The following is a 24311-nucleotide window of genomic DNA, read 5'->3' as shown; positions in this document are numbered from 1 at the left end:
ATGGTCGGGCCGAAGCCACAACCAGGCACACATGCGGCAGGTGCAGAGGCCGGCGCGGGGAAGGTGCGATGAGTGGACAACTCACACACAAGCGGTGTCGAGTCGAGTCGAGTCGTGTTCCATCGCATCCCTGCCACTCAAATGGCGGTCTGCCGACCTCCACGTGTTGACATGTTGGTGTTTATTCGCCAGTCGGCGCCATGAAGGCCACTGCACCAGCCTGGCCTAGCCCGCAATGTGTGATTACGCAGCTTATCAGAGCACTTTACTCTACTCTCGTGTCGATCTCACTCGACTCTACACCATCTAGGATGCTGACAGCCGTAGCATCCTACAAGCCAACATCCCACGAGCCATGTAGACGCTTATGCAGGGACGCGAGCTGCTTCCGACTGGGGCGGCGATTGTGCCACCTTCTCCATCCAATTTCTTGCCGTCAGACATCACCAAAGTCCAGAAAGTTTGCCATATACCTCGTCGTCTGTGCTGCACAGCCTGAGCCCGACTACTGAAGCGGTCTGCTCAGGGTTAGGTCATCACCGCTCGAGTAGCCAAACGCCACCAGGTCAAGGCATGGTTGAAAGCTAATCTGTGAACCGGAGATCGGGTCCACGCGATCGGCTTGGCTGGGCGTCGGGCTGCAAATCATGACGACACTATTCTATACTTTTACCATTACTCCGTTCCAGATGATGCGTTGATGGTGAGGATTGTAGCTACAATATTTGACATTCCTGAGCAAGCACGCCCCTCACATCTCCTACGCATGGCTCTGTGAAATCTTCTCCAACCACATCGCAGGATTGCAATGCCCGACACGAGGCCCCTCATCCCATCCCAAGGCTCGCAGACTCGATTCGACATGAGCAAGAAGATGGAAGGTCAGCGTCGGAAAAAGGTGCTCGTAGTCGGAGCCGGGGCTGCTGGTCAGTCCAATCCCCATCATCGCTACTGAACCCCCTAACCTTCCCCCAGGAATGTCATGCGCGCATCATCTCTCCAACCACCCCGACAAATTCGACGTCACCCTCGTCGACACCAACACCTATTGCGGCGGCCAAGCCTTCAGCATCCCCATCGACAAGGAGAAGACCGGCGCGTCATGGCTCAACCAAGGCGTCCAAGGCGGCTCCTACATCTTCCACCACACCCTCACCATGTTCGCGCGCAACGGCTTCTGGGCCGACCCCGTGAAGCTGCAGGTGTCCTTTGGCAAAGGCGAGAATTTCTGGAGCAACGTCTTTCCCACGCAGCTGCTGAAGAAGCACGAAGGGGAAGTGCGCCGCTTCTACTACATGCTCAAGATTGTGCGCATGTTCGAGCTCTTCTTCGCCTTGCTGCCCATCAAGTATCTGGTACGCCTTTTCTGGTTCAGTGAGGAGTTTGCCAATACGATCGCGCTCCCCATGATTGCCTTGTTTCTGGGCACGGGCAACTATACCCCCGAAGTGCCGTCGATGATTCTGGAACGCTTATCAACAAGTCCGACTTACGGCATGTGGTATCCCCCCGACAAGGCCAGTGTGGCCTCCAACATCCCGCCCATGGTCGTCTTTCCCAACTTCACCGAATTCTACGACACCTGGCGGAAGAATCTGATCGAACGCGGCGTCAACATCCGTCTCGCCACCGAAGTCACCCGCGTAATACGACGTGATAAGAACGGAGTAGCTGTCAACATCAGAAGCCTCGCCAAAGACACCCAAAACGGCAGCACCACCAGCCAAAGCGACTCCCCCGAAGCTCTAGAAGAATACGACGAACTCGTCCTCTGCACCCTCACTGACGCCGCCAAGCAACTCCTCCAACCAACCATCACCACCCTCGAATCGCGCGTCCTCAGCTCCGCCAAATTCGCCAACGACATCACCGTCACCCACCAAGACACAAACTACATGAAGCGGCACTACGAAAACTTCTACAACCCGGATCTCGCCGTCAGCAGCATCAACGGCGTCGACCAATCCGCGCGCTGCGCCTACGCAAAAGACAACTTCAAAGCCATGTACCTCATCCGCATGTACCCCAAAGACGTCAGCAAGCTGGAGATGTGCTTCGACTGCACCAACTACCAGGCGCAGTTCCCGCCGGATGTGCCCTTTGACAAACACGTCTTCCAAACCATCTTCCTCAACAACGAGCGCGACTCGCACCTCTGGACGCTCGACGAGATTGAAGAAGACAAAATCATTCGGAAGGACTGGTGGCATCAGCTCTGTCACAGCTGGACGCACTACGCCTTCGTCGTCCCCTGGATGTGGCTGCTGCAAGGTAAGCGCCACACGCGATACGCCGCGTCGTGGACGATGATCAACGCGCACGAGGTGGCGGTCATGTCGGGCATTAGTGCGGCAGTGGATCTCGGCGCGGAGTACCCGGCCGATCTGGAGCGGGACAAGTTTGCCTTTTTGGCGTTCCGGTTGTACTACTTGCTTGTGTATGGACGCTGGTATCGACGTAGGGCTACGAAGGTGACGAAGGAGGGAGAGGGGAAGGAGTGGGCGACGGGCAATGAATATGGGAGTATGTACGCGGGGCCGGGAGTGAATTCCACGGTGGAGCGGTTGATGTGGAAGAAAGAGGTGGAGGCGGGGAGGAGTGTGCAGAGTTTTTAGGTATCACTATCTATTGAGTGCAACATGAACAGTATGAATGAAAGCAGTCTGCGTTGATGTCCGAGTCGCTTTTTCACCCGATCCCGCAGCCTTTCTCCGCCGGCTTCCCCACTGCCTCCGCACTTCCCCTCCAGCCGCGGGGATCGTCGGACCTCATCATATACCCGGACACAACCTTAACCCCAATGGCCGCGTGCCTAGACCTCATGTCCGATGACGAAATGCACGGTGTTGAATCTCATCTCGCATGCATCGATCTTTGACTACACCGAGTACTTGTAACCGGTACCTCACGCCTTTAGTCCCATATCTTTAGCATATCCAACCTCGTAGCATACCCATCCGTGCAAAAGCAAGCATGGCCCCCGCCCGAGAAAAGACGAAACCTCCGGCAGCAGAAGTGAATGGCGAACAAACCCGCACGAATGCAGCGGCCGACGACTTCTCGACCGTGAAGCGGCTCTACGAAGGCAAGCGCGATGAAGAAGGCTACCAGCGCTGGGAGGAGGAGCCGCCGGCGGAGATGCAGGAGATTGCGGCGCGCAAGACGCAGCGCAAAGCACATCCCGTCGTGCTGCGGTACGTGAAGTCCGTGGACGAGAGCGGGGATAAGGTGTTTCGGCTGCATTCGCTGGTTGTGCAGAGTGAGGCTTTGTGAGTTCCTCCATCCCGTATTGCAAGATTGTGTAGGTTAACGGCTTTGGGCAGAAAAGACATGCTCCGCGACATCCTCGCCGACTATCCCGGCGCAGACCAATACGGCATCCACACCGACGAACCCACCTTCGAACCGCCCTTCCAGCCCTTCTACCACCGCTGGGACAGGTTCGAAGCGTACGTCAACAGCGCGCACAGCAGCAGAGACGTGCAGCTGCTGCATTCCATCATCGACGCCGAGCTGCAGCCCATCCGCAGCCAGGTGGCGAGTCTGACGAGGCACGAGGGGTATATTACGTTCAACCTGTTGTGGACGCTGTATTGCCCTGGGAGTCTGATTTTTGGCCGCCTGCGCGGCGCGGATCATGTGTTTGTTGCGAAGCGGACGAAGAAGAGGCAGATGCCTATGGGCGGGCCGCTTTTGTTGGACATTATGTTGGACTGGTGAGTCTGTCTCATGATCATGGGCGAGAGCATACTAACCCGCTCCACCAGCATCGACTTTGACGGCGTGAAATTCGGCAGATGCGAAGAGACAATCTCCATCATGGAGTACATCGGCGAACAACGCATCTCCTCCCTCATCACCCACCCCCTCGAATACCACCCCGACAGAACCGGGCTAATGAAACGCCTCTCCGCCCGAGGCGATCGCTACTTGAATCTAGCCAAAGGCGGCTACCATCAATACAACGGGCTAATGTACCAGGCCAACCATTTCGAACCCAGCTGGGAAGATGGCAGGATTGTAATCGATTGCGCCGGCTTCGTGAAGCAGAATCCGTACCATTGCACGCCTTGTCGGGCCTTGCAGGATGCAGAGCAGCAGCCGCCGCCGCAGAGTGCGAATAGTAATGTGCCAGCTGCGTCTCAAGGCGGGAATGCAGAGGCGGATGCTGGCGACGACACGATTACGAATACGCTTTCCATGGATGTTGTCAAGGAGCCCGAGTTGACGGACGAGCAGAAGTGTATGACGCGCTCGGTGGTGAGGGGGTTCAGTCTGACGCAGAAGAAATGGGGTGCGTTCGAGACCGTTGTCTTCTTCGATGAAGGGTGAGTGCTGACGCGACATGGCATCTAGCGGAGTTCCAAGTCGACGACATTACGAACATTGTCTGGAACGAAGATGGTTTGTTCGCCCTCCTGTACTTCACATCCCTCCGGCTGACCTTCATCTAGCATTCTCAAAACTCGTCATGCCGCAAGCAAGAAAGAGACTAATCAGGGCATTGGTAAACAAATCACTCTCCCGACCTCCAAGCAAAAGTCTCCAGCTAATATCCAACCCCCTCAGATCCGCGAACAAAGCATCCCAGGCCAAAAGCAAAGCTTCGACGACATAATCCAAGGCAAAGGCCAAGGCCTCATAATGCTGTACGCCACCCTCTCTAAAAACTCCCCCTCTAACTAACCACTCCGTCAAGCCTCTCCGGGCCCCCCGGCACAGGCAAAACCCTAACAGGCGAATCCATCGCCGATGCCCTCCGCCTGCCCCTGTACTACGTAACGGCCTCCGAGCTGGGCGACCGGATCGAAGACATCGAAAAGTCGCTGACGAAAGTCTTCTCGCTCGCGCACCGCTGGCATTCCGTCGTGCTGATTGACGAGGCGGATGCCTTTCTGGAGAAGCGGACGGATGAGATGAGCCCGGAGGCGAGGGAGAGGAGTAAGCGCGTTGCGGCGTTTTTGCGGCTATTGGAGTATTATAAAGGTGTGTAACACTCTTTTCACAGCGGTTGTTGAGAAGAGGTGAGAACGCTGACTGTGTGATATAGGGACGTTGTTGTTGACTACCAATCGATCGCAAATGGCCTTTGTACGTGGCCCTTCATCCACCTCATCGAATCGACTCACTAACACGCAAGAAACCAGGATGATGCCTTCGCCTCGCGCATCCACCTCCGCCTCTTCTTCAGGGAACTCGACGCCGAAACCCGGTGCGTCTTCTCCCTCCCCTCCCTCCATCCCCTCCCCTCCCTTCCCTAACCAAGTGAAACAGGAAACAAATCTGGCACAACTTCCTCAGCAACCTGCTCCCCACCTCCGCCGCTAAAGAGCAAGTAAACTTCGACGCGCTAGCAGCGATCGAAATCAACGGACGCGAGATTAAAAATGTGGTCAAAATGGCGCGGTTGTTGGCCAAGAGTGAGCGGGAGGAGTTGAGTTATTCGCATATCCGGGATGTGATGGAGGTGATGGAGATTACGTTGGGGGAGGGCAGGACGGGGGCGGGGGGGAGTTGATGAGAGGGGAGGGGAGGGGAGGGGAAGCGTGGGTTATGTAGTTGCGATTCGACACTTAGATTTAAGTGTATTTTTGTTCCAGGTGTGGTGGAGAAAGTGCATTCTCGATTGTCTCCCAAGATCCATTTCACCTCCCATCACACATGGCCGTAACTTTTCGCCCTTCTCACGCTCTCAGTGTTCTACGTGGCCTTCCCCTGCAGTCTCTTCTCCTTCTCCAGCAACTTCTTAGCCAGCGTCTCCATCTCTCCATCATCCCAGCCCGGGCCAAAGATATTGGGATAAAACCGCCCCACGCGTTCTTGGTAAAACTTGTACTCCGGGTACTTGCCCCTCGACACCCCTTCGGTGAGCGGCGTACTTCCTTGAAAGATGGCAAGGTATACAAGGGCCCCCGGCAGCGTCCAATTGATGTATGTCTCGCTGCGCGCACACCCCCAAACGTACAGCAAGAACCAGATGGTCTGCTCGGCGGCGAAGTTGGGATGGCGACTCCAGGACCAGAGGCCGGCGGTGACGAAGCCGCGCTCCATTTGGCCGTGCGTCCAGTTGGGGGGCACTTTGGCGGTGGCCTGGTAGGACTTTTTGGCTTGCTGGTAGTTCCATTGTTGCTGGTCGGCAAAGTACTCGATGACGACGAGGCCTATCAGGGTGCGGGAGATGGCGGCGTCGGCCCAGGTGAGGTCGGGGTTGATGAGGGAGGTGAGGAGGATGATGTAGGTGGGCGTGGTGACGGCGAAGAGGACTAGGATCTGCGTGGTGGAGATGAAGAGGATGTTCAACAGGGTGAAGGCGGGACCTCCGATGCGCTTCTTGATGATCATCCAGCGGTAATCCTCGCTGCCGATTTGATAGCCGCCTCTTCGCCAGTAGTTGAAGGTCAAGCGGAGCGACCACAGCACGCTGAACGCTAGTACGTTGTCGAGACGTTTGGTGGGGAGGTGATGTAGGCGTGCCCAGACGGCATAGTGGATGTTGTAGACGGTGGGCAGGATGCTCCACACGCGGTCCACCTGGCTGTAGTTGCGATTGACCTCGCTGACGAGCAAGAAGATGGGGAACAAGGCGACGGAGAAGACGAGGGCGGTCACGAGGGGGTTGGTGGAGAAGTAGAATTGCTTGTATACCTCAATGTTGGTGAGGTCTTGGACGGAGGTGCGAGAGAGCGTGCTTTCCCAAAAGTGGCGAAGATGCGGGAGCACCGTCTTCGAGAAGTCAGCTAAAAGATGTAGGGTCAGCAAGTGCTTGATCTCGATTTCAGGGTGTTGGGGGGAACGGGTGTCGAGGCAGCTGAGCACGCTCTTTCACGGGGACATTTACCGCAATCCTGTAAGCTTTGGATCGCCGGTAGCGTCTGGCCGACGGTGCCGTACATGTTGGGTGGATGTTAGACGGACAGTGACCGTGAAGTGTGGTGCATGAGGGTGGTAGGAGGGAGAGGAAGTTGGATGGCGGGGGAGCATCGTCTTGTTGTCATCAGTCAGCAACACGGACCACATCCAACCTCGATCCTGTCCGTCGGGGTCCCGCTTAGGTAATGAAGGTCGCCGGAACGACATCGCTTTCTATGCTTCCTCTCATGCCAAGTCATCTCACCTCATCACGGACATGCACATTCGGGAGAAGGCTGTGCAGCTAGAATACCACAGAGTGGCGACAGGACCTATGCAAGCAGTGTGAATACGTGCGAGACTGACCAGTTCATCTCCCTACGCCAATCTGCACTCCAGCCTCTGGTGGACCAAACATGACGCCGTCGTAAGCACATCGAAAGCGTGAGATCTATTATCAGCAGCTAGGCCAGGCCAGATACCACTTCCCATTCATCTTTGCCTAGTCATGGTTCAATTCGAATTTCTAGGCCCGCGCTCTATCAAGCTTGGGCAGGCCGTGGTGAGCTTCCCTTCTATTCTCCTGATATGAAGGCCTCGCCGCTCACCCCATACAGACGGTCGGACTATTTGCTCTGCTCTCAATATTTCTCTACAGTCGTGCCGGCATCCTCTACATATTCTACGCCAATGCACCGACAAGGCTCATCAAAGTCAACAACCTCCCTCATCTGGACATCAAGTTTCAGAATGTGGTCCGCAATTGCGAGCATATGGTGCTGGAACCCAGTGCCGCGTTCGCCCTTCTCAGCTGTGATCCCGGCCGAGACACGTGGAACACTGTAATGGGAACGTTCATTGACGCGAACTCGCCGCCAGAGACCGGCGTGTACATCTGGAAATACGCCGACGCAGATGCCACATCGCATCCGCAAAAGCTGAAACTCCTCGACTACCCCGCAAGCCCGTCCGATTTTCATCCGCTCGGGATCCATTTGCACTCTGCCTCCAACACCTTGTACATCGTCAATCATGCAGCCTCCGGGTCTCGCGTCGAAGTGTTCCGACTCTTCCCTGCCGAGCAAGCCGCAACACATATCAAGACGATCAAGCACGACCTCCTGGCAGCTCCCAACTCCATCACTGCCCTGAGCGAGTCGGAGCTCCTGGTCACCTGCGATCACTACTTCCTTCGAAAAAACCAACCTATCCTTGCTCAGGTTGAAACGTACACTGGCATCCCAGGAGGCAGTGTCGTGCATGTAGACCTGGGGGCCGACGAAGCGAAGATCAACCTCGTAACACGAGTGCCCTTTGCGAACGGCATCGCGCAGTTGAACACTACCACCTTCGCCGTGGCAAGTACGAGTACCAACGCCGTCTATCTTTATCTTCTCAGCCGGCATGACGGGCCTCCCAGACTCACACGCACCGCCACCATTCCCCTGTCCTTCCATCCTGACAATTTGAGTGTGGATGGAGCTGGGAATCTGCTGATCGCTGGGCATCCACATGGGCCTACGTTTGAGGAAGTGATGAAGGATGCGGCTGCTCGTGCCGGTGATGGGGACAAGACTGACGAGAAGTCTTGGAAGGGATCCAGTTGGGTTTCCAAATGGAATCCTTCCGATGGATTAAAGACACTCTATGTCGGGGATGAGTATGGGACTTCCTGCACGGCCGTGAGAGATTCGGGGAGGAAGCTGGGAATGGCTGTGGGGTTGTACGAGCGGGGGGTGTTGACCTGGACAGAATGAGTCGTCAAGATCTACCATTCAGACCCGCAGGCAATCTAATGCATCCTCTTCAATCACCACGCTTCACCGCCCTCACCACCCAAAGCGGATCCCGACTCGCCATCCCCATCCAGCTCATAAAATTCTGTAGACTCCGCTGCGCACCACCAGCACCCCCATTGCCCTCGTCCCCATCCACCTTCCCACTACTCAGCTCCACAATCTCAATCTCCTTCCACCCAGCAAAATGCAGAAAATCCCCCACCATGTTCAGCCGCTCCTCCTCACTAACCTTCAACCACCGATCAATCGCCTTGGTAGGAAAACACCGATTGCTAATAACCAAATGCACCCTCCCTCCCTCCTGCATCACATCTCTCAAACTCCTCAGCACCTCAACAGGTTGCGTGAGGTAATCCGTACTAACGACATTCGTCGCCGCATCCAGCAAACCCCCTCCATCAACCCCATCCTTAGCCTCCATCTCCCTCAACGCAGCACCAACATCCGGCTTCAAATTCAAATCCACAACTCCTCGGCCCCCATTTAAAACATCATTAGCCTCCAGTTCCGCCCGATTCATCCCCAACCCTACAACCCTCAACTCTCCCGCTTTCACCGCACTCTCTACCCGCTCAGGATAATGCGACACCCAACTCGAGCAGAAATCCAGTACGCGGCCCGAACGCGGCAGAATAGCATCGTAGTAGTTCCGTAGAGAAGCAATCGCAGCGTCATCGATATGCGTCACGAAGCGCGGGACGCTGTAGAATCTATCGTCCGTCGAGGGATCGGAGCGCGTGAAGTCTGCGGGTGTGTAGGGCCAGGTTGTATGGCGGGGTTTATACGCGGTGATGGGCCAGGAGGTTGCTGCTGCTGCTGCTGTTGTTGTTGTTGACATTGTGCGTGACGTTGATTGGGTGGTTAAGGCTGCGGCGCTGAGGAGGAGGCCTGTTGCTGAGAGGCTGAGGAGGGGGATGGGGCGGAGGATGGGTTTTAGGAGCGATTGCATTTGACCACGCTTGTTGCGTGGGGTATATTGGGATGATTGTTGGACAAGGGGAGGGGAGGGGAGGTGGTTTGGGAAAGGAGGGATGGAAGTATGTCGTTGACGATTCGAAGCGCTCTTGCCTTGTTGAGAAAAGTGGGTCTGGCCGATTGCAATGCTCGCAGAGATGGGGGACGTTGTTATCAACTCGATACTTTCATGTCCCAACCTGCCACCCATTCTCCAAGGCTTCCTCATTCCATCTTGGCTCTTAGGCTAAACCACCGGATCGGAAATATTCTGCGGAGCCGGCCTCGTGTTCGCAAAACTCTCCCTCTGATCCAGCCTATCAAAGTACTTCTTCAACTGAGGGTGTTTTCTCTGCCACTCATGATCAGGCCAGCGCAGACTGAGCCAGCCAAGCACGCTCGCAATCGCAATATCCGCGAGCGTCAATTTGTTCCCAATCAAGAACTCGCCTCCGCCGGCTTGATCGACAAAGGTGGCGAGGGCTTGCAGGCCGCCATCGGCTTTGCGCATTTGTCTGGCGAGGGGATGATTAGCAACGACAGCCTGATGAAAGATAGTAGAAGGGTGACAGAAACGCACCTCTCCTTCCAAGGCCCACTCTGCTTCCCCTCCTCCCTCTTATTCTCAAAGAAAGCCAACACCAGCGCATCGCAGATCCCATCCGTGATGACTTCAACCTGCTTAGCAAACAGCTTCCCGTCCACATCGTCCGGCATCAGCGAGGTTGCCGGGTACTTGGCCTCCAGCCACTCCATAATGTAGTGGGACTCATAAATTGCCGTCTTGCCATCGTCGAGGATGAGCACCGGGAGCTTCTCAAGCGGGTTGTACTGTGGCGTTTTCGTGGTGGTGTCCCAGGGCACTTCGGTCTGCAGAGTGAAGGGGAGGTTCTTCTCTTGCAGGGCGATGCGGACCTTGCGAGCGTAGGGAGACGGCGAGGCGGAGATCTGGGGTGAGTTAGTGGCGACGGTTGGAGGAATGGTCGGGGATTGAGATGTACCAATGTCCAAGTCATGGTTGCAGATGATCGATGGGAGATTGTGATTGATCAGATGTCTTCCGTTTCAATGACGATTGTTGGGGGGGATGTGGTGGCGGACCGATGGGTGGTTAACGAGGAAGGTACGAACAGCACCAGCTTGACGTCAGCGGAGATCGACGAACTGCGGAGAGAGCGCTGGCAATGCCCAGGACTCAACAAGACCAAGCAAATCAATCGTTCAATAATGCACTCGTGATCCAGTGCTCATCTAAAATGCATGTATACACGCTCACCAAATCGCTCTCACAAACCCCCCAACAACCCTCCAAGCAACCCAACCACCCACACCCATGACCCCCACAGCAATCAGCACAGCATTCCGATTCCTCCTCTCCACATACGAATGACTCGCCTTCTCCTCCTCGCACTCCCCCAACTCGGTAATCGTCGAGTACTCGGGCACATACTTGAAATCGAAGCGCGTCTCCTCGCCCTTCAACCCGTACTTCGAATGCACGATGATTTGGTAGAACAAGCCCTTTAGCATTTCGATCTTTTTGCGATCCCAGGACGGCACGGAGCGGTAGGTGTAGCAGAAGAAGCTGAAGAAGAGGCATTGGCCTGCCATTAGGGCCCAGTAGTAGGCGCTCGGGCGGGAGAGGCCGAGTTCGTCGCAGAGGTCGTTGCCGTTTAGCCAGCGCGCGGAGGCGGTGAGGAAGTCGGCGGAGGCATAGCCCGGCGGCTGGCCTTCTAAAGATTTGATAATGTTATTTGCTAGGATTTTGGACGTCGCCGTCGGCCGAATCTCGTAAAGGAGGAGTGATTCGGTGAGGCGTTTGGCCTTTTCCGGCGTCTCAAAGTGCTCTGTCGGACAGCCGACGAGGTAGCCGATGTACCGCCACAGCGCGATGTAATCGATGATTTCCTGCTGGCGCAGGTAGATGCCTTGACGCGGGAGACTGAGCCAGATGAGGGTGGCGGAGAAGGTGCCGATGGTGGCCATGGAATCGAGGTCGTTGATCGGCACGCCCCAGGCCTCTACATCGTAGTACTCCGGCTTGCTCTTCGTCAGGTTCAGGATTCGCTGCCGCACGGCTGCATGCAGGAGGCGCACGCGGATTGTGGATGCAAAGCCGTCGCCGCCGGGCTGGATGCTTTCCAGCGATTTGGTGCATTGCAAGATGTGCTGCGTTGTTTCAAACATGCGACTGCGCGCCACTTTGGTGGAGAAGCCACCTGTGCGCGCCAGTGTCTCTACCACCCTTGCGGCACCCATCCCACCTAGCAAGCTCTGGTATGCCAGACCGGTGAAGCATGCTCCCCCGTAGCGGTAGAAGACGTCTTGCCCCCGGCTTATCTGATCCCAATCAACCCACGAAGGAATAGTCGTCACCTCGCCCCAGAAGCGTTGGAGTAGGTCGTCCGTATCTTTGTGATCTCGCAATATCTCATACAGGTCTCTTGGGGGGTTCTTGGGAGCAGTCTGGCCCCCATCTGCATTTGGTATTGTCCCATCTTTCTGTACGTCCGCGTTGAACTGGCTCGTGTGTCTCGGGAGGTCTTTGCGTGGCGGCGGGGAGATTTCGTTGATGCGATCAAGGACTTGTTCGCCGAGGAGGTCATACGATTGTCGTAAAGGCTCGCATTCCTCGGGTGTGAGGTGGTCGGGGGTGAGTTCAAAGGTATAGCCCCAGCATCTGCGACAGTGGTTAGTAAAGTGGCGGTGGAGGGGTATACAATGTTGACTCACGTCTTTGTATTGGGCGTGCGCTTGTAAAAGGGATTAGGCCAAGCCATGGACGTAGCTTGATGGAATGGAAATGCGTGTTATCGGTCCTTGTAGTTATACATGATGCGCTGGTCGACTCGGGAGGCGATCAGTGGTGTAGAGAGGGAGACATCGATGAAAGGCAAATGCGCGTCATTGAACCGAGGCGCGGATCACATGAAAGCCGTGGCAGCGTCTCGAGTCGTGGCGATACTGTTCTCTTTCCATTTCGCTCATATCGAACTGCATAAGGCGTCCTGTCGAGATCAATACGGCGAAGCCTAGAAAGAGTATGTGTGGCGTGGGCTTGAGATGGAGCGAGTCTGCGGAAAAGGTGGCGTTGGTACTCCTGCACGATTGACTTCATCTGGACCTCCAAGGCTGGGGTACTCCCTGTAGTAATGGGTCCGAGTGATACGTCGCACAACAGCTGCTAGAGGTGACGGCAGCAAGGACGATATCCTGTCTCGGACGGACGCGAGATTCTGCTATACCTCCAGTCGTCTGTTCTCCCGCTGCTCGTGAGGAAGGAGCGAGCTGACCTCTCAGCCTCACGGAAAATCTCAGCCCCCATGTGCATTGCCTAAGCAGAGTGCACGGCGGCGCTTATGCTGACAGTACAGCGAACATTGGGATTTCGCCCAGACTGCATCAGCTATAAAAGGCCGCTCCCATTCCGCGCTCCGATATTTGTGCGACTCGTCAACACCTGCCCGAGCTCAGACACTCTCTACCATCTGACGACAACAAGAAGCAATGGCAAGCAAACCACCCACCATCATCTTCGTCGTAGGAGCATGGCATACCGACTTCCACCTCCGTCTAATCAAACCCGACCTGGAGAAGTACGGCTACCGTGTCCTCCCAATCACACTCAGGACGAGCATCAAATCCACCCCAGCTCCAACTCTACAAGACAACGCCGCCGACATCCTCCAAGCCATGCAACGCGAAGCCAACGCAGGCAACCCCTTTGTCCTCCTCGGCCACTCCGTCGCAGGCCTGTCGACCACCCTCGCCGCCAACGAATTCCTCGCAACCGCTACGCCACAGCATAAAGCGCTTTTCGTTCATTATGTCTGGATCGCTTGCTTCCTCAATGGCCATCGCATAGCACCTTATCTAACGTGGGCATCAACGACGGAAGACGGAGCGTGGATCGAAGTCAAAGACCCGCACGCAACCTTCTACAACGATATGTCGATTGCCGACGCGCAGCCGTACATCGATGCGCTGGAGGCTAATGTTGCTGCGTGGCCGCCGGAATATGGCGATGCGTATAAGTCGGTGCAAGGTACTTATCTCTTGTGCTTGAATGATCGAGCCATTCCGCCTGAAGAGGTCCAACGACTTGAGGCGCAGGAGAATGGAATGCGGATTGTAGAGTTGAAAGCGGATCATGTGCCTTTTGTCAGTCATCCCGAGGAGACGGCGGAGGCGTTGCATAATGCTTTGAAGCGTGGGTAGTCGTTCGCTAGGTGTTGAAAGTCTACCACGCACAATGTCCTCCATCAACCCTCAAATCCGCCCCCGTCATGAAACTACTCCCATCCGCAAGCAGGAAAATAACCGGCGCTCGAAACTCATCCGGCTGGCTAAGGCGATAGAGCATATTGTCCCCCTCCCACTGCTGCTTCATCCCCGGCTTCTGTAACGCCCCCTCCGTCGCAGGAGTCATGATGTAGCCAGGGGAAAGCGTATTCACTCGAATCAGCGGCATGCCCTTTCGCGAACCCCATTCTGCCGCAAGCGAGCGGGCGAGTTGTAGCACAGCGGATTTGGAGGCGTTGTAGGCTGCCGTGTCGACGCCTTTGTTCGCTACTGTGCCGCTCATACTCGCGACGAAGACCATGCTCCCGCTGACATCCTCTTTGCGCATCAACTCGGCCACAGCCTGTGCTACAACGAATGTGCCAGTGACATTGATGTCCATTAGTCTGCGGAAGCGCTCGGTGGAGAACTCGGTCGCGGGATCGTTGTCCGAGACGCCAGCGCAAGTCACCAGACCGCTGATAGGGTGGGGGATGTACGATTTGACGAGTACGTCGAGGACGTGCCGGACGTTTTCGCTGCTGGTGACATCGGCCTTGAGGTATACCGCCAGTCGCCGCACTTTATCTGCGAGCAGCTGTAATTGATCTGCCTCGTTACCAACGTCAGCAACTTATGGGATGATCGTAGAATCCCGTAACTCCAATCCACGACTGACCCCATGCATGTTTCGGTGGCGCGTCCACCACGTCCATCAGGACAACGTCACCTCCGCATTCAAGCACTGCTCCAGCTACTTCCATTCCCAGGTATCCGGCGCCGCCGCTGACTAGAAATATCCCAGTTAGCCCTTCAATTCTTCTACGTGGGTGATCAAGTCGCAGGAGTTGTGGTCGTCTTACTGACAATAGTTCGATCGTCGAGCCGGAATAAACTCGCCGTGCTGCGTTCGGGGCCTCCATGCCGTGGTTTGACCTCGCGGAACGAGGGATCCGCCGTGTTGCTCATCTTAGTCGAGGGAACAAGACTTGTTTCTCAAAACCCATGCACTTCAAAAGGTACATGCTGTTGAGTACTTTAATGAAAAGACTCCTCGATCGACGTTGTCGCGCACAGGCCATGATCAGGCAGCACGGCGGCTAGCGGAAGCCTAAGTGGACTTCCATTGAACCTCACCTCATCTTGAACATTGTGCATACTGCTCTCTTTCGCTCGCTCGCTACACTGTATGATGTTTCTGAATGTTCAGCATGCCCTCTCTCAAATCCGGCATCTATGGACGCGCTCCGTCTTCGTAGTAAAAGAGGACCACCGGAGTGATGGAACCCCAGAAACGCTCCAATGAAGACGTTGGCAAGCTCGCTGGACGCACCTTCCATTCCCCGCAAAGGAAGGTACGACGTGTTGATCTGTACCCGAAGCTTGACAGCAACAATCAAGGCACCAATGGCATCAAACAAGAGGCAGAACCCACCTATGCCCCTCGGATCGAACTACCAGTCCGCAGACCGAGTGTCATCTCAATTCATTCTTCCGATGACGAATCAGGCTCCGTTTCACGAGTCAAGCCGATGGTGCGCAAACCGAGTGTGGTCTCAATCAATTCCTCTGACGGATTCGAGACTATGAGCGAAGGCGGCCATGACGAGAAGCCCAAAGCAAAGGCCGTTGATCGATCTTCTCGCGCAAACGCTGACTCTTATAATGCTAATGTTGTGGAGCGGCCTCCTCGCCAGCCTACACCTCCAAATGAGTGGGAACCGATCTCCTGGCCAAAGCTTCCAACACCTCTGCCAACACCTCTGGAGGCCTCGCCGCCGAGCACACCTCCAGAAGCCACAGGTCCAAGGGAGCGGCTCCCATTCCCATTGCGTCAGACAATTCAGATGACTCCGCTTCAACGAGCTGTAGGTAGAGGCAAACAGCCTGGACGAACCATGACGGCACGTCCAGAGCTGACTGAAAAGCCTGCTCCTGGGGCTGTCGGTGCTCCTACACAATGGAAAGCCAATCCCGCTCTGTTACAAGGAGGCAAGAAGCCCAAGTACTACGGTGTGCGAGTGGGCCGATGGCCCGGGATCTACTATTCATGGGTCAGCGCAAGGCCTTCGGTCGAAGGCTTCAGCGGCGCTGTATACGCATCTTTCCCAGACGCCAGCGCAGTGGAGCACTTTATGAACCATCTTCCGAATGACTGCAGGTATGGGGCGTGCGCATGTCGACCAGAGATGGCAGATCCGGATGTGTCTGATGCCGAGAGCGAAGACGAACCACCGGCGTGCGAATGTTGCGGCACTCTTGTCAAGCTGGAGCAGCCGCTCTGTCTCGCATGTTTTATACACCCAACAGCTTGGCTGGACCACGTCGCCAGAAAGCATAACCTGATCGAAGAGCAAGCAGATGTTGTGCGCGCAGTGTCTGAAGGGAGAAACGTCTTCTTCACTGGAGCAGCTGGGACGGGCAAGTCTCGAGTGGTCCACGCGATCCAGGACTACTTACGCGGCCTGCGTCTAGGCGTGGCAACCATAGCGCCCACGGCCATCGCCGCCTTGTCCATCTCCGGCACCACGCTACATACCTACGCTGGATGGAATGCAAACACCAGCCGTGAATCGCTCAAGGAGCTGTGCGAGAGAGCACACCTGAAGAAGATCTGGAAGCGTTTCCATGACACGGATGTCTTGATCATTGACGAAATCAGCATGGTCGAGAGCAACTACTTCACGCGACTGTCGCAAATGATGCAAGCTGCTGCCTTCAACGACGACAGCAGAGGCCCAAATCACTCACAGACGCCGTTTGGGAGTGTTCAAGTGGTTGTGTGCGGCGACTTTTATCAACTTCCCCCTGTACGGCCTTTCCACTGCTGTCTATACTGCGGAGCGGAGACTGCCGGCTGGGAGCCGAAGAAACCCCCTTTTGTCTGCGAAACGCATGGGAAGTTTGACGAAGATGAGCAGTTTGCATTCTGCAGTCCAGTCTGGAAGGCATGCAATTTCCACTCTGTGCAACTGGAGAATGTCCATCGACAGAGCGAAGACCCCTTATTCCGGACCATCTTGCACGCAGCGAGAAAAGGACAGCGGTGGAGCGACAAACAAAACGAAATCGTACTGAATCACAAACACAACATCACAGACCGCAGCGAAGCGACCAAGCTGCTTCCCACGAGGAACGAGGTGGCCCGCGTCAACGATTTCCACATGAGCCAGCTCAGCGCACAGTCCCGATCCTTCTCCGCTTTGGACCATTTCGCATGGAACCGCGAGAAACATCCCGAGCTAGCACCTTTCGGAGAGCAAGTCGAAGGCCACCCGGAACTTCTCCGATGCCACGAAGACAAGCACCGATTCGCCGACCGCCTCGAGCTCAAGCATGGCATGCTAGTCCTGCTCCTCACGAACCTCGACCCCGATCAGAAACTAGTAAACGGCAGTCTAGGGCACGTCGTCGGCTTCGTACCAATGGGGAACCACATGCCCTTTGACAGGGATCCCGACAGCAAAGGCAAGTTCGGCGGGCGTGCCCTCGGCGAGCGTGCGCAATATCAAAACGACCAAATCTGGGCTTTTCGGAATCAGATCCCCGAACCGCAGGATCAGAAGTGGCCGGTAGTGCGCTTCAAAAACGGACAAACACGGGTCATCATTGCGTCGTGCGAAGTGCGCGAGCTGGGCAAAGATAAGCCGTACAGTCTGCTGTCGCGCACGCAGATTCCACTTATCGCAGGCTGGGCAATGACGATTCACAAAAGCCAGGGATTGACGCTTGACCGCGTGATCTTGGACCTGGCGAGCGTTTTCGAGCTCGGGCAGGCGTACGTGGCGCTCTCGCGGGCCAGAAGTCTGTTTGGCTTGATTGTGCAGAGTCTTCCCCGGCCGCAGTTTATGAGTGTGAATCCGGTTATCGAGGGGTTCATGGAGGAGGTATTTGGTGAACAGGAATTGCTCGAGGAGATCGTAAAGGAGGAGGGAGTCTATTGAAATAATGTGGCATTCATCGCTTTTATCCAAATCTCTCACTCCTTAATAAGACGGCCTAGGCAACCCACTAGGACACACGCGCGCCGCCGCCGCGCGCCAAATCTCAAACTGCTCCGCCATCAACGGATGCGCGCTCGGCCGCTCCTGCTGCACCTCGTACCCCGCCCACGTCCACGGCTTCCCGAGCGCGGTGAAGTGGATCACGCTTGCGGCTTCTTGGAGGCGCGCGAGTTCGATGTAGAGAGGGTGGGTGGAGGGGTATTTGGGGACGGGGGGTGGGTAGACTTCTGTGGCGGAGGGGGTGGGAGGTGCTGAGGAGGAGGATGGAGGGGAAGAGGGGTAGGTGGAGGCGAAGTCTGGGGCGGAGGGGGTTGTTCGGGTTGGGGGTGTGGTTGTGTTTGATGGTGGAGTGGCGGGTTCTGTTGCGGGGTCTGAAGTCGTGATCGATTCCGGCGCAGGGGAAGCTTTGGAGGTCGTGGTGGTAGTATTGCCGTCATTGCTCATGTCGTTTTTGCCGACGAGCTCGGAGGAGCTGTCCTGGTCGCCCTCTGCTCGAGTCATTCGGATCCGGGAAGCGTCGCTCGATTCTGGAGCTGCTGTTGCCCCGCCTGCTCCCCTTGCGCCCAGCTCATACTTCCAGGGCTGGGCGTCGCTCTCTTCACCCGCTGCCTGTGGATTGCCATCTGCCGACGACAAGCTGGACTCTGCCGTCGCTACTGTCTCGCCTTGTCCGCCAGCGACGGCCTCGTTCTGCGACGACTGATCACCTGCCGCTTCCGGTAGTTGCGGACTGGCATCCACAGATGGCGAGATCGAGTCCAAGACCGCTGCCGTCCCACTTTCTCCGCCGTTGCTAAGCTCATCGTCTCTTGGGGGCTCGCTCGGTTCTGTGGCTGGCGGTTTATTGGCTGCCTGCAATGCTTCTTCACTGGCTCCGTTCGCTGGTTGTGCTGTCACTGCCGGTTCTTGATTGTCTCCCTCCACCGATGATGGACTGTCTCCTTCCACTGGCTGTGGACTGTCTCCTTCCACTGGCTGTGAACTGTCTCCTTCCACTGGCTGTGGTCTGTCTCCTTCCACTGGCTGTGGATCGCCGCCCTCGGTTGGCTGTGGTCCTCCTTCTTCTGGCTGTGCTGTTTCTGCCAACTGTGAGCCATCTCCCTCTCCCGGCTGTGCTGTCTCCGCTGGCTGTGAACCGTCTCCCTCCGCCGGCTGGGGACTGACCGCCTCCACCGATGGCGGACTGGCAGCCTCCGTCGGTTGGACAGTAACGTTCAGCTCCGTATGGAACCACTTGGGCAAGTTCCAAGTTTCCCAATGTGAGTTCAACGTGACGTACTCCCCACCCAACATCAAAACAGTGTCGCCCAACAACTCGTTCACAATATCCATGTCAAACTTATCCTTCGCCAGCGTATCGAGGGCATGCCGCACACTCTGCCACAGCCGATCCGACAGGTCAATCATCATAAACGTGCTGGCCAGGAAATCCTTCGAAAGCCAGTACGCCCGAGGAGCCGCGAGGTCGTTAGGCGGAAGACCAGTAAAGAGGGAATCGAGATTCTTCATTATGAGTTGGTCGGAATCGAAGACAAGCACGCGCTTCAACCCGGGCGATATGATGTGCATTTCGAACGCGAGCAGCTTGAGCAGACTGCCGCGGTAGTAGTATGCGCTGTCCTGGGCGAGCGGCGGCGCTTCGCGCAAATGGACGGTGGCGTTCATGGCTTCCATGGTGCGGATGTAGCTCTCGCTGATGTCGGAGGTGACGAGGACGTGAATGGGCACGCGGGCGTGGAGGACGTTTTGCAGTCTGTCGATGTTCACCAGCACGGAGCAGGCATAGGTTGGGTCGGTGGCGTAGAAGACGTACGCGAAGCCCGCGTTATCCTCCAGGGCCTGGCTGTTTTCCACGATCATCGGCGGCGGCGGCGGCGGAGCAAGAACATCTGCCGGCGGAGTCGAGAAGTGCGGGTGTATTGTGGCATTCTCCAACCGGACCTTCTCCGCATGCTCCGTGGACAAATGCTCACGAAGGCGCTCATTCTGGCTCAGCAGCGTCTGAATCTTGCCCTCCTGTTCAGCAAGATAATCCACAGACGTCCACAGACTCCAAAAGAGGAAAAGAAGAGCGCATGTGCCCGCGGCGCCCAGCCTCAGCGACCTCGAGGCTTTGAGCCTGACCTTCATCCCGTCGCCTTGGGCCTCCTTCTCGTCGCGGTGAATGTTGCGTCCCTCATGGCGTCGCGCTCAATAGGAGAAATCAAATGGGGAGGGAGGGCAAGTTGCACACAGGAATGCACCACGTCGCGCACACGCCGACGCCACATTCCAGGGTGGGGGGTTAGGGGGGCGATTTCTGTCGTTGATCCAAGAATGATCCGTCAATAGAGTTTAATACGGGCGCGGCAGAGGCGTCAACTTAAGCGATCTTCACTTGATGTCCGTGGATCTCGCTTAAACGGCCGTGCAGGTGCAGGTGGTTGTCGACGACCCAATCGGGAAGAATTGCCATGCTTACTAATAAAGAAATGCAGCCTTGCTGCTGAACACATACGGCTGAAACACCTCACTCAATGAAGAGGCCCGATGAAATACCATTCAATTCTTAAACGCACCCAGCTCACTAGGCACAGCACACCGCCAACTACAAACTCTCCTCAGAAAAGGCAAAACCGTCTCGGGCGTCAAATATTCCTGCGCCGGGTAGCCATGGAACCAGTACTCAATCCATTCCGCGCGAGGAACAATATACCGCGAACCGCACACGGCGCATGCCTCGTTGCCTCCGCCACCACTGCTCGGGGTTGCTTCGAAGGCTTTGCGGAGGGTGGAGGTCATGTTGGCGGGAAGTTGGGCGTAGAGGTTGGTGAAGTCTTGCGTTGTAAAGGTTGATTGGAGGGAGCGGAGAGCGAGTTCGTAGAGAGATGGAAGGGCCGATGAGGGTTTCGGTGGTGCATTTTCGAGGGGATCCACAGTTGCGGCAAAGAGTTCGTCTGCGTCGTGTGTCTCTACCTGCGCGTGGTTTGCTGTGCGGTGGAGCGAACCGTCGACGTCGAAGAAGCGCACGGCGGAGCTCGCGACGTATAGCAGCTGTTCATCTCGCTGCTGCAGTTCGACGCCTGCTCGCGAGGCTTCTGTCAGCCAACGATTCAAGCGGAGACGACTGAGTTTGAGGCGTAGTTCCAGCTCATGGCGCATCGTCCAGGGCACGTCATCCTCGCGATACCATTGCTTCATCTGCTGGAAGAAGGCACCGTTTGTCTCGCCCCACCGACTGAGGTGCTCTTTGAATTCACCTGGAGTGAAGGAGGGGCGAGGAAGCGGCGAAGGTCCCGTGAAGTTTGAGAGGGGCATGATGAGGGGATTCGGGCGGAGAGTAATGTTGCGTCTTGGAGTGCCGCCACGGGAGTGCATTAGATCCAAGAACACCCAGGGCAGCCAACGGACATTGTTCTGCGCAATGTTCATTTCGACAAGATGTGGGAGTTTGGCGATACTCGCAGGAATCTCGGAAAAGTGGTTGTTGCGCAGGCTGAGGACGGTGATGTTGATCAAGCGAAAGAGTTCGGAGGGGAGTGAGGTGAGTTTGTTGCCGGAGAGGAAAAGTTGGATGGATGGGGTCAGTGGGCGAAACGTGTCTTCGCTAGGGGGTCGTGTAAGGTCGACATGTGAATGTTTGATGAGTTGATGAAGCGGACGAAGGGCTTGGTTAGTGATTTCGGCCAAGCCGAGACCATGCAAATCGATCGTTTCTCTCCCTACGTCCAAGCACTCTTGAATGACCCTAGCCGCGCGATGTTCAGAGGAAGGTGTAGGCAAGGCTCGAGGGCGAATCTGAGTCGGGAACGGATCTCGCTCAACAAACTCCCCAATCTCATTCCGCGGACTCGAAGGCAAGTCATCAAACGTCGACTCCGTCTCATCACTCCCCATGAAAACCCCACTATCCGCATTCCTCAACTGCTCTCTCCGCGCCATACTCTTCAGCAAACTCTGCGTCGACGTGCGCCGCAAATTATACCAAGGGCCAACAAAGTGCTTCTTCCTCCGCCGTCGATCACTGCCCTCCTCTTCGACATCTGATGGACCTTCGGAGAACAGCGGATCGCTGCTGATTTGACTGCCGTAGTCGGAGAATTGGCGTTTGAGGTGCAGCTTGCGCGCAGCATCTTTGTTGCTGCTGCTCGGGCGGATGGGAAGGGGGAGCTCGTCCGCTGCGGCGGTATCTTCGTCCAGCGGCAAGTCATCTTCGAGCTGGGGAAGAAGCGGGGGAGAGGAGGGTACAAGCGGTGGAGAGGAGGGGAGAAGAGACATTGCGAGTGCGTGATTGGCACTGCGTCGATGCTCGCTGCCCGCCTGTTCTCCTCTCTCTCTCTCCCGCGATGCGATGAGGTGAAGATGAGTCGCGGTCGTGTCGCGTGCCCGTCGCGACTGGAGTGCTAATTTTGGTAAACAACTGCTTGACGCTAGCCCCCGCATCGCTCAAACTCTAACGGTGCTTCACGTCAGGCTGCCACTCTTCAATCCACAGCTCCAGTAGAGCGGTGTGTCGTTCAGCTAGCTGCAGTAATTCCCGAGCATTCAAAACGAAGCACTTGATTGATAGCACCTATCTAATCCACCAGGACCTTCTTCTCCAACTCACCATAATGCTCGAAAAAGCTCTCAAACAAATTCACCCCATGCTCGACATCGTGCGTCCCACACGTCTCGCGAATAGAATGCATCGCCAACTGCGGATTGCCGACATCAATGGTCCGCACACCCAGCTTGGCCGACATCATGGGTCCGATGGTGCTGCCGCATGGGGAGTCGTTGCGCATCACGAGCAGTTGCAGGGGCACGCCGCCGGCCGAAGTTTTGGCGCCTGGGGGCTGGAAGGAGGCGGCTTTGGCGCGCCGCGCACACTCCTGGAGGAGCACGATGCCTGGAGAGCTCGTGGCGTAGCGGACGTTGGCGTTGACTTTGATGACGGTGCCGGCGTTCATCTCCGGGCGGTGTTGCGGCTCGTGTTTGGCGGAGTAGTTGGGGTTCACGGCGTGCGCCATGTCGGCGGAGATGAGGAAGCTGGTGGCCAGGGTTTGCTCAAAGGCTGTGCTGAGATCATCTGCCCCGCTGTGCCCGTGGACTTTCTCGTAGCTGCCTTCGCTGCTTTCCGACGCTGACGAAGATGATGCAGCTGGCAGGCAAGAGAGGCGACGGATGACGGCAGGGAGGATGTTGCTGTCGGCGCCTTGCGCGGATGTCGAGCCGATTTCTTCGTGGTCGAAGCAGGCGATGAGTCGAATTATGCTGTCGTCTCCTCCAACTGGGGCGCGCAGGGATTGGATAAGACCCTCGACGGTGCAGTAGGTCATGCCGAGATTGTCAAGACGGGCAGAGTATACGAACTCATCGTTCAGCCCGCCGATACGTGATGGTTGGGTATCGTAAAGGAGCAGCTCGAAGTCAAGCACTTCCTCAGGCTTGCACCCGGCTTCCTTGGAGATGAGGGAGATGAGGTAGGGATGATGTCTCTGGCTCGTCGCCTTCAACGGCGCAAAGTCGGCGTCTTTCTCCGCCTCGCCTTCTGCCTTCTTCGTCTCCTCTGCAGTCTTGCCGGTGCGGTTCAGCTCAGCGGATACCAAGCCAGCGATAGGGTAGAGCTGAGTCTCTTTGTTGAACTCGAATGGCACACTGCTTCCGAAATGCACCGCCAGGTTGGGAATGCGCAGGATGGGCTTGTTCACACGGACCAATCGATGCTCCATCGCGCCATCCGCTCCCTTCACCATGACTCTTCCCGCAAGCGACAAATCGCGGTCGAACCAGGTATGCCACATGCCACCGCCATAGCACTCCACGCCGACTTGCATATATCCATCGCCGGTGTGTTTCGAAATGGGCTTCACCCGCAGGCACGGGGAGTCGGTGTGTGCGCCGACCATCGCAATGGGGTTGCCGGGCTTCCATGCGGCGCCAATGGCGAAAGCGATGATGGTGCTGGCATTACGGGTGAGGTAGTACTTGCCGCCGGGCTGGAGGGTGGAGGACCAGGCATCTCGTTCCTACGCATGGATGTTAGATCGAGTTCTCTAGAGTCGCGTGGCAACCGTACCTTGATCTGGGTAAAGCCAGCTTTCTCCAGACGTAGCTTGGCCGAGTGGACGGCGTGGAAGGCTAGAGGAGAATCAGACCAGACCACTCTCCCATGTCGTGCAGGTCTAGTGACTCACCACTGGGCGAGGCATTGAGAAAATCCACGAAATCCTCTGCTCTCTTCAGCGAAGCTTTCGAAGCCATCGTGCGGGAGTGGCGAAAGCGCAATGAGGTGTAGATGGTAGGAGATGAGGCGATGAAGCGGGATTCGGGGAAAATGCGGAAAGTGAGGCAGGAGCGTAGAGCGATCATGAAGTCGCGAGGCAGAGGAGGACGTGGGATGTGCTTTCCCATTCCATTGTACCGCCAAAGCCGACCTAACCCGACTCGGAATGCAGGGACA

The 24311-nt window shown here is 56.4% G+C and overlaps 12 protein-coding genes across 12 annotated transcripts; 4 read left to right on the top strand and 8 right to left on the bottom strand.

Moving 5' to 3' along the window:
• Positions 1-874: 874 nt before the first annotated feature.
• BDY17DRAFT_247315 (uncharacterized protein) lies at positions 875-2615 on the top strand (the record flags this gene model as incomplete). Its single annotated transcript, XM_033730808.1, has 2 exons — positions 875-926; positions 976-2615. 2 exons carry the CDS (start codon positions 875-877, stop codon positions 2613-2615), a joined length of 1692 nt encoding a protein of 563 aa, XP_033592376.1.
• Positions 2616-2786: 171 nt separating this feature from the next.
• Positions 2787-5571, top strand: BDY17DRAFT_294267 (P-loop containing nucleoside triphosphate hydrolase protein). The gene is made up of 10 exons (XM_033733120.1): positions 2787-3269; positions 3324-3716; positions 3768-4294; positions 4357-4404; positions 4455-4507; positions 4570-4649; positions 4700-4986; positions 5051-5091; positions 5148-5212; positions 5275-5571. The coding sequence occupies exons 1-10, from the start codon at positions 2974-2976 to the stop codon at positions 5516-5518; spliced, it is 2034 nt and encodes a 677-aa protein (XP_033592375.1). The 5' UTR covers positions 2787-2973; the 3' UTR covers positions 5519-5571.
• Positions 5485-6939, bottom strand: BDY17DRAFT_294264 (uncharacterized protein). The gene is made up of 2 exons (XM_033733119.1): positions 6839-6939; positions 5485-6737 (listed from the first exon to the last, which is right to left on the bottom strand). The coding sequence occupies exons 1-2, from the start codon at positions 6891-6893 to the stop codon at positions 5701-5703; spliced, it is 1092 nt and encodes a 363-aa protein (XP_033592374.1). The 5' UTR covers positions 6894-6939; the 3' UTR covers positions 5485-5700.
• A 418-nt stretch (positions 6940-7357) lies between these two features.
• On the top strand, positions 7358-8606 carry BDY17DRAFT_322614 (uncharacterized protein; the record flags this gene model as incomplete). The annotated part of the gene is made up of 2 exons (XM_033736843.1): positions 7358-7411; positions 7467-8606. 2 exons carry the CDS (start codon positions 7358-7360, stop codon positions 8604-8606), a joined length of 1194 nt encoding a protein of 397 aa, XP_033592373.1.
• A 49-nt stretch (positions 8607-8655) lies between these two features.
• Positions 8656-9486, bottom strand: BDY17DRAFT_315983 (uncharacterized protein; the record flags this gene model as incomplete). The annotated part of the gene is made up of 1 exon (XM_033735967.1): positions 8656-9486. One exon carries the CDS (start codon positions 9484-9486, stop codon positions 8656-8658), a length of 831 nt encoding a protein of 276 aa, XP_033592372.1.
• A 192-nt stretch (positions 9487-9678) lies between these two features.
• On the bottom strand, positions 9679-10767 carry BDY17DRAFT_294260 (glutathione S-transferase). Its single transcript, XM_033733118.1, has 3 exons — positions 10604-10767; positions 10183-10550; positions 9679-10117 (listed from the first exon to the last, which is right to left on the bottom strand). The coding sequence occupies exons 1-3, from the start codon at positions 10616-10618 to the stop codon at positions 9850-9852; spliced, it is 651 nt and encodes a 216-aa protein (XP_033592371.1). The 5' UTR covers positions 10619-10767; the 3' UTR covers positions 9679-9849.
• Positions 10768-10805: 38 nt separating this feature from the next.
• BDY17DRAFT_294259 (uncharacterized protein) lies at positions 10806-12358 on the bottom strand. Its single transcript, XM_033733117.1, has one exon. The coding sequence runs from the start codon at positions 11859-11861 to the stop codon at positions 10875-10877; it is 987 nt and encodes a 328-aa protein (XP_033592370.1). The 5' UTR covers positions 11862-12358; the 3' UTR covers positions 10806-10874.
• Positions 12359-12745: 387 nt separating this feature from the next.
• On the top strand, positions 12746-13831 carry BDY17DRAFT_111777 (Alpha/Beta hydrolase protein). Its single transcript, XM_033729224.1, has one exon. The coding sequence runs from the start codon at positions 13110-13112 to the stop codon at positions 13818-13820; it is 711 nt and encodes a 236-aa protein (XP_033592369.1). The 5' UTR covers positions 12746-13109; the 3' UTR covers positions 13821-13831.
• BDY17DRAFT_111780 (dehydrogenase with different specificitie) lies at positions 13832-14947 on the bottom strand. The gene is made up of 3 exons (XM_033729225.1): positions 14747-14947; positions 14563-14673; positions 13832-14492 (listed from the first exon to the last, which is right to left on the bottom strand). The coding sequence occupies exons 1-3, from the start codon at positions 14850-14852 to the stop codon at positions 13843-13845; spliced, it is 867 nt and encodes a 288-aa protein (XP_033592368.1). The 5' UTR covers positions 14853-14947; the 3' UTR covers positions 13832-13842.
• Positions 14948-17869: 2922 nt separating this feature from the next.
• Positions 17870-20017, bottom strand: BDY17DRAFT_309097 (uncharacterized protein; the record flags this gene model as incomplete). Its single annotated transcript, XM_033735285.1, has 1 exon — positions 17870-20017. One exon carries the CDS (start codon positions 20015-20017, stop codon positions 17870-17872), a length of 2148 nt encoding a protein of 715 aa, XP_033592367.1.
• Positions 20018-20428: 411 nt separating this feature from the next.
• On the bottom strand, positions 20429-22144 carry BDY17DRAFT_309096 (uncharacterized protein; the record flags this gene model as incomplete). The annotated part of the gene is made up of 1 exon (XM_033735284.1): positions 20429-22144. One exon carries the CDS (start codon positions 22142-22144, stop codon positions 20429-20431), a length of 1716 nt encoding a protein of 571 aa, XP_033592366.1.
• A 204-nt stretch (positions 22145-22348) lies between these two features.
• BDY17DRAFT_294252 (peptidase M18) lies at positions 22349-24238 on the bottom strand. Its single transcript, XM_033733116.1, has 3 exons — positions 24046-24238; positions 23928-23989; positions 22349-23877 (listed from the first exon to the last, which is right to left on the bottom strand). The coding sequence occupies exons 1-3, from the start codon at positions 24218-24220 to the stop codon at positions 22444-22446; spliced, it is 1671 nt and encodes a 556-aa protein (XP_033592365.1). The 5' UTR covers positions 24221-24238; the 3' UTR covers positions 22349-22443.
• Positions 24239-24311: the final 73 nt, after the last annotated feature.

This window comes from Neohortaea acidophila (assembly GCF_010093505.1).
Source record: "Neohortaea acidophila strain CBS 113389 unplaced genomic scaffold BDY17scaffold_3, whole genome shotgun sequence".
Classification (NCBI taxonomy): domain Eukaryota; kingdom Fungi; phylum Ascomycota; class Dothideomycetes; order Mycosphaerellales; family Teratosphaeriaceae; genus Neohortaea; species Neohortaea acidophila.
The sequence above is the reverse complement of the archived record's forward strand: the minus strand, read 5'-3'. Positions and strand labels throughout refer to the sequence as shown.

What these genes read in the sequence shown, in the direction of transcription:
- BDY17DRAFT_294267 (XM_033733120.1), top strand. Translation starts at nt 2,974, where the DNA reads ATGGCCCCCGCCCGAGAAAAGACGAAACCTCCGGCAGCAGAAGTGAAT. An exon ending in CATTGTCTGGAACGAAGATG is followed by an intron (nt 4,405 to 4,454) that starts GTTTGTTCGCCC and finishes ACCTTCATCTAG; the next exon opens with CATTCTCAAAACTCGTCATG. An exon ending in GGCCAAGGCCTCATAATGCT is followed by an intron (nt 4,650 to 4,699) that starts GTACGCCACCCT and finishes CACTCCGTCAAG; the next exon opens with CCTCTCCGGGCCCCCCGGCA.
- BDY17DRAFT_294264 (XM_033733119.1), bottom strand. Translation starts at nt 6,893, where the DNA reads ATGTACGGCACCGTCGGCCAGACGCTACCGGCGATCCAAAGCTTACAG. An exon ending in CCAAAGCTTACAGGATTGCG is followed by an intron (nt 6,738 to 6,838) that starts GTAAATGTCCCC and finishes TACATCTTTTAG; the next exon opens with CTGACTTCTCGAAGACGGTG.
- BDY17DRAFT_294260 (XM_033733118.1), bottom strand. An exon ending in AGTGGGCCTTGGAAGGAGAG is followed by an intron (nt 10,118 to 10,182) that starts GTGCGTTTCTGT and finishes TCCCCTCGCCAG; the next exon opens with ACAAATGCGCAAAGCCGATG.
- BDY17DRAFT_294259 (XM_033733117.1), bottom strand. Translation starts at nt 11,861, where the DNA reads ATGGGTGCCGCAAGGGTGGTAGAGACACTGGCGCGCACAGGTGGCTTC.
- BDY17DRAFT_111777 (XM_033729224.1), top strand. Translation starts at nt 13,110, where the DNA reads ATGGCAAGCAAACCACCCACCATCATCTTCGTCGTAGGAGCATGGCAT.
- BDY17DRAFT_111780 (XM_033729225.1), bottom strand. Translation starts at nt 14,852, where the DNA reads ATGAGCAACACGGCGGATCCCTCGTTCCGCGAGGTCAAACCACGGCAT. An exon ending in CGACGATCGAACTATTGTCA is followed by an intron (nt 14,674 to 14,746) that starts GTAAGACGACCA and finishes GGATATTTCTAG; the next exon opens with TCAGCGGCGGCGCCGGATAC. An exon ending in GCCACCGAAACATGCATGGG is followed by an intron (nt 14,493 to 14,562) that starts GTCAGTCGTGGA and finishes GTAACGAGGCAG; the next exon opens with ATCAATTACAGCTGCTCGCA.
- BDY17DRAFT_294252 (XM_033733116.1), bottom strand. Translation starts at nt 24,220, where the DNA reads ATGATCGCTCTACGCTCCTGCCTCACTTTCCGCATTTTCCCCGAATCC. An exon ending in TCTCAATGCCTCGCCCAGTG is followed by an intron (nt 23,990 to 24,045) that starts GTGAGTCACTAG and finishes ATTCTCCTCTAG; the next exon opens with CCTTCCACGCCGTCCACTCG. An exon ending in CTGGCTTTACCCAGATCAAG is followed by an intron (nt 23,878 to 23,927) that starts GTACGGTTGCCA and finishes ATCCATGCGTAG; the next exon opens with GAACGAGATGCCTGGTCCTC.